The 15,526-nt window shown below is 44.4% G+C and overlaps 1 protein-coding gene across 5 annotated transcripts in view; it reads left to right on the top strand.

The window, feature by feature from the left end:
- The window catches only part of hsf4 (heat shock transcription factor 4), a 117,753-nt gene extending 104,106 nt beyond the window's left edge, over positions 1–13,647 (top strand). For all 5 annotated transcript variants that reach the window (XM_072518457.1, XM_072518459.1, XM_072518456.1 and 2 more), the window contains one exon: positions 12,788–13,647. In XM_072518457.1, coding sequence (XP_072374558.1) covers positions 12,788–12,951 — 164 coding nt within the window. In that variant the 3' untranslated portion in view covers positions 12,952–13,647. The remainder of the gene's footprint in view (positions 1–12,787) is intronic.
- Positions 13,648–15,526: the final 1,879 nt, after the last annotated feature.

Genomic DNA, 15,526 nt, shown 5'->3' with positions numbered 1-15,526 from the left:
GTTGCTCTTTTTAATGAGTGGAATACTATCCCACCAGCGTCACCAATAATGTTGCCAATCAGCACCGGAGTCACCAATAATGTTGCCAAATTAACTAGATATGGCAGTTATTAATGATAATATTGCTTTTCAGAGTCGCCAGGTATCAAATGATACCACACAAGGCTTTACCGAATATCGATCAAAAGACGAAACTCCCATTTAGTCAGTTCAAGTTCAAAAATGGTTTATTTACACACAAGGATTACTTTGACATGCAACACAAAACACTACAAGTTAAGCTACACCTAACAACTGCAATAACCTATACTTAACTTCAGGGCGACCGACTCTATGCAGATGAACAAGGCCTTTGTTCGGATCTTGCGTGGCTGGGTGGAAGAAGTGGCTCTGTTTCTGCTGGGCTCATCTGTCTGGTAGCGATCGTTCGTGTTGAACTTGTCTGTCTGGTCGTTATGCTGCACTTGGGTTGGCATATGCTGGATCCAAGAGAGACCGAACGCATGGCTGTGTCTCTTTTTATCCCTCTGGGATTTCGCGCTCTTTGGGGCCGTCCTTAGCTTTGGACCAATAATTCGATAGGCTTCGATCACTGCCTTCGATTTTGGCCAATAAAGGGGCGGGTGCCTTGATGGCTGGGCGTGTCCTGAGCGGTCATTGACCTTGGCTGTTTGGGCTTTCTTAGCAAAGGGAGTGGCGCCGGTTAGTTTGCATCTGTATCGGTTACCTGAGTACAGTCATTTTGTTCTGGGGAAAAGGGGCCATTAGAATGCAAACGAGCGGGTGTTTCGATCGCGTCCAGCTATCTGGCTTACAAATACACACACAAGCTCTGAGTGTGTCTTGAGTCCTGGGTTGGCCATAATTCCCATGGTCCTTTGCAGGTGACCATCTGAGATGGCTACAAGACCAACCTAGCTTCAGCCATTTTAAAAGGTCTTTGCGCAGATTTTTTAATTTTGGAAATAGCCATGCGAATATCTATCTATTTCATTAAAATGTGAGATCTTCGTTCTCTCGCAGTCCTTGCGTGCTTGGAGAAATAAAATGGATTCTATTACATTTTTTAAAATATGTAATATTGTGAAGGAAGAATTGGAAGTAAAGGAAGATGGATTAATTTCTCATTCACCCCGGCATGTCAGACACACAGCCAGTGGGGGCAGTGGCAGTTCTCTGCTGCGTTTTTTTGAGGTCTAAATCTAGATTAGACATTGTCCTTGCTTGCGGAATGACTTCAGATTATTCAAAATCTGTCTTTTGGGGAAGTTTATTTGGTTAGAGTCCTGAATTCCCTCTGTTGGGGATCAGGCATAAACAAAGCCATTGGTTTCAGAACTCTGCCTGTCGAACCTCTGATGAAAGTGTCAGGGGGGTTAGCACACAGCGGGTGAGTGATGGTCAAGCTGCTCTGGGCTATCCGCAGAGGAATGCTGAGCATCTCACTCTGTGAGTTCCGGGTCTTTTGATCATGGAGGGCTGAGCAGCTCTTGTCCAACTTAACTCCTCCTTGTCCACTTTAGTAACATGTGGGTTCAGCTGTTCAAACCCAGGGGTTGTGGTTAGGCTGATGGTCAGGAGATTAGGTTTTGATGGGACCTAGGCCTCTTTAGGGGATTCTGGTTCAGTGTATAGCTCGGGCACTAGAACTACTGGAGTGTTCCAGCTTTTGTTGCTAGGTGCTTTAAATTGGTTTGTAACAGACCAAGTGATAGGTGAGTGGCAGGTGACAGAGAGTCGGGATAATAGGTAATTACTCAAAGTGGCAGGAGGTTGATGGCATCAAAAGTCATATATCCAAATTTGCAGATGATACGTTAGATGGCATTGTAGACCACCTAGATGATAGCATAAAATTGCAAGGAGATATTGACAGACTAGGTAAATGGGCAAAATTATGGCAGATGAAATTTAATGTAAGCAAGTGTGAGGTTATCCATTTTGGACCAAAAAAGGATAGTGCAGAGTACTGTCTAAATGGAAAGAGGTTAGGTGCAGTGGATGTCCAAAGAAACTTGGGCTTTCAGATGCATAGGTCCTTAAAGTGCCAGGAACAAGTGCAGAAAGTAATCAAAAAGGCTAATTGAATGCTAGCCTTTATATCTAGAGGATTGGAGTATAAAGACACAGGGGTATGCTGCAGCTTCACAAATCCCTGGTTAGACTTGGAGCACTGTGAGCAGTTCTGGGCACCACACCTTAGGAAGGATGTTTTGGCCTTGGAGGGAGTGCAACGTAGGTTTACAAAAATGATACTTGGACTACAGGGGTTGAGTTACGAAGAGAGATTACTCAAATTAGACCTGTTTTCGCTAGAATTTAGAAGGCTAAGGGGTGATCTGATCAAAGTATTCACGGTGTTAACAGAGAAAGACAGGGTAGATAAAGATAAACTATTTCCACTGGTTGGAGTTTCTAAAACTAGGGGGCATAGTCTAAAAATTAGTGCCAGACCGTTCAGGAGAGATGTTAGGAAGAACTTCTTCAGTCAAAGAGTGGTAGAGGTTTGGAACTCCCACAAACAGCAGTTAAAGCTAGATCAATTGTTAATTTTAAATCTGAGACAGATTTTTGTTAAGCAAAGATTTTAAGGGATATGGGCCAGAGGCAGGTATATGGAGTACGCCACAGATTGGCCATGATCTCATTGAATGGTGCGACAGGGTTGAGGGGCTGAATGGCCTCCCAATGCTCCCATGTTCTTACACTGACTGTCTGGTCCTGAACTTGGGCCAACCTTTCTAAGCCTGGATGATGGGAAGATGGTCTTTGGAAGGGGCGCCTCCTGTACCATATTGGGTAGGGTTGCAACCTGGGAGATTGTTGCGGATCATTTAAAATGTGCGAGGCAACCCTATCCGGTTGTCTCGGGATTCTGGACTCAGGTGGGTGGATGTGGGTACCAGTCTGGTTGGTGTCCCTCTGCTGGTCAGTTGGGTCATCCACTCCGGGTCTTTTGGAACACTACTGCCCTCTGGTGGATGGTCAGCTCTTGCTGTGCCCCCCCTGTAGCTTTTCAACTAAGTGAGGCATCACCCTCACTTTCTGGAGCAATCTGGGAACTTTTTTGGTCCCCATTCAAGTTTGCCATAAAGCTGTCGGCTAAACCAATCATTAACTTCCTAGCTGGGGCCTTTGGCTTTGGAAAAAGCACTCTCCTAACTTGATGCATGTCCCCTGGAAAACTTCTATCCTGGAGGTACAACTCCAGTTACACTCCTTTGTGGCTCTTCAACTGAGTGAGGCAGCTCCCTATTCCCTACTTGTCTGTTTGAGTCCCTTTGTCCCTCTTTAAATTTGGAAACATGTTTTCTGCCAGCCGTAATGCAGGAATTCCGTAACCTTTTCCTTTCCTGTTAGTAACTTGCCTTCCTCCAGGCTCTTTGACTACATGGGGCATTTTGCTCACTTTCTTTCTCTTCCCCTGCTCTGGAACCGCTGTAATCCCTGTTTAATTCTGGGACATCTTGTGAGTCTATTATAAATGCTCTTGGCCCTTCCTGAACCTTGTTTGCCTTTATTGTCCTGGCTTTGGCCTCGCTATTTTGATCAGCCCTCACAGTGTTTATGCATGCTATTTCACTGTTATGGGCCTCGAGACCTCCTCCAGCTTTCTGCTCTCCTGCAGATTTCTGCTGGTTGATGTGAGCCCGCTTTTCTTCGCTGCCTAACACTTTGCCAGCTGCCAAATAGTTTCCGAGGAGAAAATCGATTCTTGGTACTGTTAGTTCAGGGACAATCCCCACCATAACAGGATCTGAAACGAGGTCACAGTCTAGGTTTGATTTGATTTGATTTATTATTGTCACATGTATTAGTATACAGTGAAAAGTATTGTTTCTTGCATGCTATACAGACAACGCATACCGTACATAGGGAAGGAAGGAGAGACTGCAGAATGTAATGTTACAGTCATAGCTAGGGTGTAGAGAAAAAATCGATTTAATGCGAGGTAGATCCATTCAAAAGTCTGATGGAGCATAGAAGAAGCTGTTCTTGAGTCGGTTGATAAGTGACCTCAAACTTTTGTATTTTCCTGACGGAAGAAAGTGGAAGTATGTCCGGGGTGCGTGGCGTTCTTAATTATGCTGTCTGCCTTTCCGAGGCAGCGGGAATTGTAGATAGAGTCAATGGATGGGAGGCTGGTTTGCGTGATGGATTGGGCTCCATTCACAACCTTTTGTAGTTTCCTGCGGTCTTGGGCAGAGCAGGATCCATACCAAGCTGTGACACAACCAGAAAGAATGCTTTCTATGTTGCATCTGTAAAAGTTGGTGAGAGTCGTACCTGATATGCCAAATGTTTTTAGTCTTCTGAGAAAGTAGAGTGTTGGTGGACTTTCTTAACTATAGTGTCAGCATGGGGGACCAGGACAGGTTGCTAGTGATGTGGACACCTAAAATTTGAAGCTCTCGACCTTTTCTACTTTGTTCCCATTGATGTAGACAGGGGCATGTTCTCCACTACGCTTCCTGAAGTCGATGACAATCTCCTTTGTTTTGTTGACATTGAGGGAGAGATTATTGTCGTGGCACCACTTCACCAGATTCTCTACCTCATTCCTGTACTCTGTCCCACTACGGTGGTGTCATCAGCAAATTTTGGACCCTATGAAGGGGTGCAAACATCGATCCTTCTGCCACTCTACTTATCAGGGCTTTGGTCTTCAGGGGATGACTCGGGTGTATGTTTAGGTTTACCTCTAACATTAATGACTGAGTGACCCTATGCCCTGGAGCAGTACAACACACTTGCTCACATTTTGGGATGGGTAAGGGAACATTCCCAGGAAGGAGAAAACTCCAGAGGCCCTCTGGAAGTTTGCCCAACTCAGACACACACAGTCCCATGCCCACCAGGGGGTAGGTCTCTGTAGCGAGTCTATGCCTGCTCTGCCGCACTATCCATTGGAACATTGTTTTTGAAAACTCACCACTATTCTTAGAATTCCCCCTATACCAAAAAGGGCCGACATTCTAAATGGTGATCAGGGATTCTCACTCCCCAACTCCGATACAGGCTTCAGTGAGTGCTATTCAGGTCAAACTATGTTTTTAAGTTATCCCCTGGTATAACCCATACCTTGGCCGAAGATTTCATCTACTTACCACTTAGTTAGCATCGATCCTGGGTCCCGCATTGCTAAGTAAGTAAAGTAGTCTTTGGAATAACCACTATTTCAGGTTAAATTAAGTTATTTATTATTATATTTTTTCTTTTAAAAACTGCAAATACTTTCTTTACAAAAAGGTAACAAGATCTTGCTTCTGGATCCTTCTGGTTGGTTGAAGGGACCTTCAGGCCCAACTTGACAATCAATCTTTTAAAAGTCTGGTCTTCTTTAGATGTATTCGCTGATGTGCTCGGTTGCTGTGTCCTATCTTTCCCATGTACCGAACTGTGAGAGCTGACTCTGAGCTGACTCTGGCTCCTCTTTAAAATCTAGTTTTCCTTAGATGTATTAGCTATTTTAGCTCGGCTGCTTTGCCCTGTCTCTTTCCCATGGCCGAGCTGACTGCAATCTGACTCTGCTTCTCCGCCTCTCTCTGAGTTCTGGTTCTCGTTCTGGTTCCTGCCCTGGTCTCTAGGTTTATATATTTTTCTAACAGTTATTAAGTTTTTATGACTTTATTGTAAAGTAAAAATTTTCACTTTGATTGTAAAAAGTATCTTTGATCTAAACTTCTAATCCAACTGAGTATTCATTTTGACATGACTTCATCTCATAGATCTGATTACATTGTTTCCTTTGTGATGTTCAAAATGCTTTGACTTCAAGAGGTGTTACTTTTAATTCCTGTCATTTCTATAGTTTTATTTTCCAATTGTGTCCTCAGCTCAATTTTGACTTTGATTTTGGTTTTGAATTGTTTCTCGTAGACTGATAGTCTCCAGTTTTCTTTAATTTACCTGGTATTAGCAAATTTTCACACTTAGAATTGTCACCAAATTCATCCATTCTTTTCCCGATGCTTACTAAGATAGTTACTTTCAATGAAGGTGTGAGCCATTGTTTTTGACTTCATTCAAAATCCTGTTTGTCTTGTTTGCTAAGCCTGCTTGACCAAGGCTATCTGCATTTTACAATCCTGCTCTGGCAGTTGTTGTTACCCCTTTGTGGGATCTTGCCCTGTATTCTCTCATGTTTCTCTCAGACCAGATATTGTCAGACTTCCATGTTTCAAATGACACTTCTTTCCATATTTTCAATAACATCCTTCGAGGCACTGCTCTTAAGGAGCCCTATTGGACCAAAGAGTACATGCTTGAAAATCTCAGCAGGTCTGCCAGCATCTGTAGGGAGAGAAAAGAGCTAACGTTTTGAGTCCGGATGACCCTTTGTCAAAGCTAAAAGACAGAGAAAGTGGGAAATATTTATATTGTGGAGTGAGAATGAAAGATGAGTCATAGCCACAGAAACCCAGAGAAACGGGGTGCTAATAGCCACAGGAACCAAGGGGAAAGAGTGCTAATGGCAGTCCCCAGAGAGAACAAAAGGTGTGAAAGGCCAAACAGAGAAACTAACATCAGAGGGGAAACTGCGACAGATGTAGATGTGGGGGGAGGGAAAGGGGGAAGCAAAGGGGAGAAAGGGTAAGGAAAGGTGGATAAGATGGTGGGGGTAAATATATATAAAGAAAGAAATGGTAAAAGACAGTTAAAAGGAAATGGGATGAAAACAAATGGGTCGAGGTGTGGTAGAGCTAATCATCTGAAGTTGTTGAATTCGATGTTGAGACCAGAAGGCTGTAGCATGCCTAACCAGAAGATGAGATGTTGTTCCTCCAGTTTGCATTGAGCTTCACTGGAACATTGCAGCAGGCCAAGGACAAACATATGGGCATTGGAGCAGCGTCTTGTGTTAAAATGGCAAGTAACGGGAATGTCAGGGTCCTGAATGCGAACAGACCAAAGGTGCTCAGCAAAACGTTCACCCAGTCTGCGTTTGGTCTCTCCGATATAGAGACCACATTGGGAGCAGCGAATGCAATAGACCAAATTGAAAGAGGTGCAAGTGAAACGCTGCTTAACCTGGAATGAGTGTTTTGGGCCTGGGTTGTTAAGCATGGAAGAGGTAACGGGGCAGGTGTTACACCTTCTGCAATTGCATGGGAAGGTGCCATGGGTGATGGGAGAGGTGTTGGGTATGGCGGAGGAGTGGACTAGATTATCTCTGAGGGCACAGTCTCTGCGGAATGCTGACAGAGGGAGAGAAGGGAAGATATGTTTGGTGGTGGAATCACGCTGGAGTTGGCGAAAATGGCGGAGGAGTATGCACGGAGGCTGGTGGGGTGAAATGTGAGAATGAGGGGGACTCTATCCTTGTTCTTGTTCTGGGAGGGGAGGGGGTGAGGGTCATGGCAGGGGAGATGGACCGCACGCTGTTGAGGGCCCTGTAAACAACTGTAGGTGGGAAATCACGGTTGAGGAAGAAGGAACACATTTTCGAAGCACCATTTTGGAAAGTGGCATCAACGGAACAAATGCGGCGGAGGCGAAGGAGCTGAGAGAAAGGTATGGAGTCCTTACAGGGTGTGGGGTGCGAAGAGCTGTAGTCCAGATGGCTGTGGGAGTCAGTGGGCTTGAAGTGGATATTAGTAGATCGTCTATTGCCAGAAATGGAGACCGAAAGATCAAGGAAGGGAAGGGAACTGTCTGAGATGGACCAGGTGAAAATGATGGAGAGGTCGAAACTGGAAGCGATGTTGATGAATTTTTCCAGGTCTGGACAGGTGCATGAAGCGGCACCAAAATAATCATCAATGTACCAGTAAAGGAGTTGTGGGAGGGGAACCGGGTAGGTCTGGAACAAGGAATGTTCCACATACCCCATAAAACGGCAAGCGTAGCTGGGACCCATGCGGGTACCCTTGCTACACTTTTGATTTGGAGAATATGGGATGAGTTAAAGGAGAAGTTGTTGAGAGTTAGAACGAGTTCAGCCAGGCGGAGGAGAGTGGTGGTGGATGGGAATTGTCCAGGCCTCTTTAAGAGAAAGAAGTGAAGAGCTCTCAGGCCATCCTGGTGGAAGCTGGAGGTGTAGAGGGATTGCACATCCATGGTGAATAGGATGCGGTTAGGACCCGCGAACTGGAAGCTGTCAATATGACGCAGGGCATCAGAGGAATCCGGGATGTAGGTGGAGAGGGAATGGACCAGAGTGAGGATGGAGTCAAGAGGAAATAGGTTTGGTGGGGCAGGAGCATGCTGACACCATGGGCCTGCCGGGACAGTCCTTTTTGTGGATTTTGGAAAGTAGGTAAAAGCGGGCTATCTGGGGTTGGGAGACTGAGGTTGGAAGCCGTAGGGGGAAGGCATCCGGAGGAAATGAGGTCGCCCTATTAGGCCAACAGTCTTCTTTTGCAATCTACAGAACTCAGACCTGGACTGGCCTATTTTATTGAAATGAGAGCACATCGGTCTCCGGGGGTTCTCGTACCCTCTTTTGTGTTTTTTGTGGGTGGGGGGGTCATTTCTCTCCAAATCACCCTGTTTATCTCTCTACGGATCATGGGAATGATTTGGAAAGGGTCTGCCTAATTCCCCAGGCCTATGGGTGAGATCAGAACTGTCTGCTGTTAGGATCCTCAGCACCTCGAAGTGCATCTTCAGGCTGGAAGACGGGCAATTTTTGAATTCCTCCAAGAATGCCAACTTGCACAACCCCTCGTAGGTGCCTAGGATTCTTGGGTCTCTCACCCATCAGTCGAAGGAAATTTGTTTCAGCCTTTCGAACTCTGTCTAGATCTGTATCGGCTTCTTACAAGCATTCCAGAATTACTCATGGTATACCTCCGGGTCTAACCTGAGGCTCTTGGGGTGGCAGCCCTGGTCTGCTCATAATTCAGGGTCACATCAGACGTCAGCGTGGAGTAAACCCCTTGGGCTCCCCCTGCCTTTAAATTTAAACGGACCAGACCTTCGATGGCCATTTTAGCTGTCCTGCTACTTTCTCAAAGTGGCAAGAAAATGATTCCACATCATTCTCTTTGGTATTAGGAATGAAACTAGTAGACTTGAGGGCCTCAGAGTGGTTCCAGGTGGGAGAGATGAGGGTGCTACTGGGTAGAGAGAAGTGAATTGATCTAGTTGCTGTTTGAACATTTGGAACTCATGTTACTGATAGAGCAGTTAGACATGGGGGTCGGTTTAGCTCAGTTGGCTGGACAGCTGATTTGTGATACAGAGCGAGGCCAACAGCGCAGGAGCGAGGCCAACAGCGCAGGTTCAATTACCATACCGGCTGAGGTTATTCATGAAGGCTCTGCCTTCTCAACCTTGCTCCTCACTTGAGGTGTGGCGATCCTCAGGTTAAATCACCACCAGTCAACTGAGCTAAACCGACCCCCATGTCTAACTGCTTATCAGTAACATGAGATCCAAATGTTCAACCAGCAACTAGATCAATTCACTTTTCTCTACCCAGCTTTCAGCTATTTGGTCTTTCTTAGAATTTCTTGGTCTTAGAATTGATATGGGGCAGCCAGTGGATGTGGTTTATTTGGACTTTCAGAAGGCTTTCGACAGTCTTGCATAAGAGATTAGCATGCAAAATGAAAACGCATGGGATAGGGAGTAGTGTATCGAGATGGGTAGAAAAACGGTTGGCAGAGAGGAAACAAAGAGTAGAAATTAAGGGGTCTTTTTTCCGAATGGCAGGCAGTGACAAGTGGGGTACCACAGGGATCAGTACTAGGATCCCAGCAATTCACAGTAATATAGTAATGATTTAGATAGATACGGGAACAAAATATAATATCTCCAAATTTACACAAGATACAAAGCTGGGTTGGAGGGTGAGCTGTGAGGATGCAGAGATGCTCCAATGTAATTTGGATAAGTTGAGTGAGTGCACAAATGAATGACAGATGCAGTATCATTTGGATAAATGTGAGGTTATCCACTTTGGTAGCAAAAGCGAGATGGCAATTCTTTGAATGGCCATAAATTAGGAGAGGAATGTGCAATGAGATTTGGGTCTCCTCGTACACCAGTCGCTGAAGGTAAGCATGCAGGTACAGCAGGAAGTGAAGAAGGCAAATGATATGTTGGCCTCTGTAGTGAGAGGATTCAAGTACAGGAACAGGGATGTCTTGCTGCAATTATACAGGGTCTTGGTGAAGCCACACCTGGAATATTGTGTGCAGTTTTGGTCTCCTTATCTGAGGAAGGATGTTCTTGTGATAGAGAGTGCAGAGAAGGTATACCAGACTGATTCCTGGGATGACAGGACTGATGTACAAGGAGAGATTGAATCGGGTGGGTTTATATTCGCTGGAGTTCAGAAGAGTAAGGGGGGGGGTATCTCATAGAAGCCTATAAAATTCTAACAGGATGAGACAGGGTGGATGGAAGAAGGATGTTCCTGATGGTGGGGAGGTACCAGATGTGTCCAGAACCAGAGGTCACAGTTTGAGGATACGGGGTAGACCATTTAGGACTGAGATGAGGAGAAATTTCTTCTCCCAGAGAGTGGTCGGCCTGTGGAATTCACTATCACAGAAAGTAGTTGAGGTCAAAACACTGTATATTTTCAAGAAGCAGTTAGATATAGCATTTGGGCGAAAGGGACCAAAAGATATCGGGGGAAGGCGGGATTAGGCTATTGAGTTGGATGATCAGCCATGGCAGTGGAGCAAGCTCAAAGGGCCAAATGTTTTTCTGCTCCTATTTTCTATGTTTCTACCCCCAGTTTTTGGAGGTGGGATGCTCTCTTCTTTTCTCCCTCTCTTAAATTCTAGATGTATTCTGAATTTTCTTGCTCAAATCTGGCCTGGGGAGTTAAGGTTTAGCTCTCCATCTAAACAACGTAAGTAGTCGCCATCGTCCCAGATGACCATAGGCCGCTTTCCCCTTTGAGGGGGAGAGCTGACTGGTGGTGATTTAACCCGAGGATCACCACACCTCAGGTGAGAAGCAAGGTTGAGAAGGCGGGCTTTCATGAATAACCTCAGCTGGTACGGTTATTGAACCTGCGCTGTTGGCCTTGCTCTGTATCACAAATCCCCTGTCCAGCCAACTGAGCTAAACCGACCCCCATGTCTCACTGCTCTATCAGTAACATAAGATCCAAATGTTCAACCAGCAATTCACTTCTCTTCACTTTACTGGGAAATTTTAACTGTACCTCCCGAACCACAGCTCTGCTCAGGGTCGCTAGTTTCTCTGTTCAAATTTCCTTGTGGACCCACATCTGAGTGTCAACGGGTGCCATTTCCGTGGTGTTCGGGAAAAGGAATTTGATGTGGTAAGTTGCTTGTGTTAAAATTTGTCCCAGCCACCAAGTTGTCCCTTTTTGGTTTCCAATTGGCCCTTTTGCCTCCGATTTAGCTTGTGTCATAAATTTGGACTCAAATTCAAATGGGTGATCTTGGATTTGAGCTCCCAATTTTTGTTACAGATGGTGGTTGGGGGGAGGTATCAATTCCAGCATCCCTAATTTCTCCTCTCACCACATGTCCATAAGCAGAAAGGTATTTTTGATTGGCCTCTTCCTTAATAGCGGTGGCATATTTCTCAACCCTTCGGCTTTGGTGTGATCCAATTTCTATGAATAACCCCTCAGCAAACTCGAGATAAAGTGAACTCAAAGGGTTACTTTATTTGCGCATGCTCAACCACAAGAGGATGGTAGCAACATTGCCTCCTATGCATTGGTACAGTAAAAGAGATACAGAGATAAGGATTTACAGTGCAGGGAACGCAGAGAAAATAAATATTGTTTCACATGGGTTTAGAGTCCAGAACAAAGTCCAATGAGGATTTCTTCTTGGAGGTCAGCGGGCTGAAAACTGAAGCTGTATAATTTACTTTTCTGGCAGAGTTGACTTCACACGATGAGGTAGGCACACAGAGGTGAATCAATCTTTGTGGACAAGGGTACAGAAGTTCCAGTGGAAGCAGAGTAGATGGGAACAGATAATCAGTCCCTTTTCTGTGAGGCTGCTTGCAGGATGGTAAAATGGCAGGCTGAGCTTGCAGTTCCACGAGGCAATATTATTGGTTTCAGAAACTAGAGGTCCATGTGACATGACTTTCACCTCTCCACATTGTCTTTGATAAGGGATGTGTATTCCTCGCGTAGGTCCCAGCCATTAAGAATTGAAAGGATAGTTGTGGGCCCATTGTCCTAGCAGACATATAGACTCCAGTTGGCCAGTCTGGGTTATGAAATGCAGAAGCTCTTTGTACAGGTCCCTTTGAATTTGATCTTTGCAGTCCATAATTGCAGAGATAATGAGTTGAAAGTTTGTTCAATAATGCCATGGTACCTCCTTTTGTTTGTGGGTCACAGAACAACATTGTTTCAGCCATTTTAAAAGGTCTTTGTCCAGTTTTAAAATTTTAGAATTACCATATTTTATAAAGATATACAATGTGAGGTCTTAGTCCCCTCATAAGTGGACCAGAGATCAAATAAAATATAAACTTCTCACAATAACAAAGATAAATTGGTGTCTCTTGTCAAGCATAAATCATATCATCGGAAAAATGAGTGTGCTGTTCTCTGGTGCCAAACAAGAGCCTAAAAAGTAGCCATTTGCGCACATATTAATGTGTTGGTCCTCCCCATTATATTTAAAACTCTTAAGAAAACAGGAAATTAATTTTGGGATGAGTGACATTCCACTATTTGTATGTGAAGTAAGATTATTTCCACAGAATTATTTATTTAGTCTATCCCCCACCTCCCACACTCCTTCAGTTTGTGGATTTCAATTATACAGCTCTTCAGGGGCTTGCTGAGATGGCTGATGATCCTCTGATATCTTTCCAATTACTTTAGGAAAGCCACATCTTCAGCAAACTACACAGCATTTTCTTCAAGAGCCACATCTTCCAATAAATCATGAACTCTCCAATCTAGACCACGACACAGCCTTGTACGAGCTCACTGAGGATACAGGTACATATTTCCCAGATACCGAAGTTGGACAGGAGGAATTCTAATAAAAGACTGGACCCAAGCAACAGGAGCTGCTGACAAGTCAGGACACACGCCTTGGCCCCTGCTGTGGTATTCACACTGAGCAGATGTTCTTCAAGGTAAAATGGAACCGGTTAAAGAATCCTGAGAATTGTGGAGTCCTGCCCACCTGTCAATTTCACTGGCACTGCCTGAAGGAAACCACTTTTCTGCTTATCTTTCCCACAAACCCCCCTCCACCACCTATTTTCCTCTTCACTGCACATTTCAGAAGGCTGGAGGTGATGAATTCTTGCACTTCTACAGGCTGGGGAAATGTAAATACTGCCAGGAGGTAGAATCTACCCCACAGTGTACTCAAGAGTTCAATGGAGTCCTGCAGATAGGAAATGAGCCTGCAATGGTTCTGTGCAACAGCACACAGATCACGTCCACAACTTTTTTTTTTTTTGCCTGTGTGTAATTTGATCTTTTAAGGTTCTGTTTCAGAATTCTTGTTTTTGTGGTTCACATCTATGGTCAAAGAACGGTAATAATTTTGTATGTGTATATTACAGCACACTACTCAGCCGTTTTCTTTTTCATTCTATATACCTTGCATTGGTTAAAAGTGCTGGACTTGACCGGGTTGGGTTTGATGTATTGATAATGCATTTGGATTATTTTTGATTAAGCTATTGTGATAAATCTTTACACATTCAATAAAAAAGTTGAAGCAGCTTTTGTTTTTGGAATAAGTCCCATGTTTCACAGAAGCACAAGTAACCTCCGCACGAGAATGGCTTTGCACCCCTTCTGCACGGGCTCTTTATACCTTGCTGTGAACCAGGGTGTCAATACCTTTCCCATTCTCATTATAAAAGTTCCATTACATAAAATGGTTATATTACAAATATAAGCCCGCATTCTCTAAGATCTGAATCTTATATTTAATACAGAGGAGGCAACATACCAGAGTAAACACTCCACCCCATCTTGCAGACTTGCTGCTGAACAATGCAGAGGATTAATTACCTTATGTCTCACATCACATCAACAGAAAGGTAATATCAGCCATACCAGACACTCTTTGGAACACTCTAAACTATTCAACTGATTTATTCACCAACAGAATTATTACCATTAGCATAGTGAATGGGAAGGACCTATTTCCTTTGCAGAGTGCTCAATACCAGGGGACATAGATCTGAAACCAAAAGAGAAAATGCTGTAAAATCTCAGCAAGTCTGGCAGCATTCGTAAGGAGAAAAGAGCTAACGTTTCGAGTCCAGCTGACCCTTTGTCAAAGCTGGACTCGCAACGTTAGCTCTTTTCTTTCCTTACAAATGCTGACAGACTTGCTGAGATTTTTCAGCATCTTCTCTTTTGGTTTCAGATTCCAGCATCCGCAGTAATTTGCTTTTATCCAGTTTTTGACATAGATCTGAAGTAATTTGCAGAAGGATTAGAGTAGAGGTGAGGAGAAATCACTTCACCCAGAAGGTAGTGAGGATTTGAAACCCACTGACTGAAATAATGGCAGAGGTAGGAAACATTAAATAGTTACTTAGATGTGCACTTGTAACCAACAGGGCTACGGACCAAGAACTGGAAAGTGGAATTAGACTTGTAAACTCACTTTCAGCTGTCACAGACACAAGTGGCCTCCTTTTGTGCCACGTGTTTTCCATGTTTCTCTGACTTCAAAATATTTATCAGAAAACAAAAAGTAACATAGTTTCTCAGCAAAAACAGATTATGGTCTCTAAGAAATACGTTAATATGGGGTATCACGTGATGTGGGTGTGGGAATAGCAGCTTTTCCGTGGGTTCTGGCGCCGCTCGCTTTATAATCCGTCATTTATCCTGATTTCCTGGCCGAGGTTTGCCTAATCCATGAATTAGCATTTGATGTTCTGTGCCTAGACGACTTCTGGATTAGTACTGGGGAGAATATGCCGAAAAATGTGAGGACATGCAGCGATAAACGGGTTGTGTCGGATTCAACGGGGGTGGAGCTGCCTTTTCAACATGGCGACTTGATCCTCAAGTGGTCTCTTGTCCTGGCGCTCTCTGAGATACTCATGGACACACTGAATACGATGACTGCCAACATTATCCGAGTTATTGATCAGAGACTCGGTGTGCACCTAAGTGCTCATGGGACCCAAATTGTAGAATACCAATGAGAGGCTCGATGAAATGGGAGGAAAGAATCCTGAACGTTGAAAAATGTTGCTTCTTCATCTGAAACGCATATTCAATCCTTAGAAAATCAGCTAAGTGGCTTGTCAGAAATCCTGGAAGATTTGGAGAACCGAGGTCAGAGAAAGAGTAGCCGAATCATCGGTCTACCTGAGGGAGTGAGTGAGGGGCTCCTATTAAGTTTATTGAAAACTAGCTACCATATTTTCTTAAGCTGGATCTGAATGCGGGCCGTTTCAAATTGGAAAGGGCGCACCATATCCAGTCTTTGAGGCCAAAGGACAATCAATGTTTCAGACCTTCATTTCCACAATTTTAAAGACCGCCAGAGGGTCCTGTAGATGGCGAGGTGCGGTGCGGCCTAGCTCCTCGAGGGAGTTTTTTCCAGGACGTTTTGGCAGCGTCATGGCTTCG

This window comes from Scyliorhinus torazame, chromosome 10 (assembly GCF_047496885.1).
Source record: "Scyliorhinus torazame isolate Kashiwa2021f chromosome 10, sScyTor2.1, whole genome shotgun sequence".
NCBI classification, from domain to species: Eukaryota; Metazoa; Chordata; class Chondrichthyes; order Carcharhiniformes; family Scyliorhinidae; genus Scyliorhinus; species Scyliorhinus torazame.
Note: the sequence above shows the minus strand (reverse complement) of the source record. Positions and strands in the feature narration are given on the sequence as shown.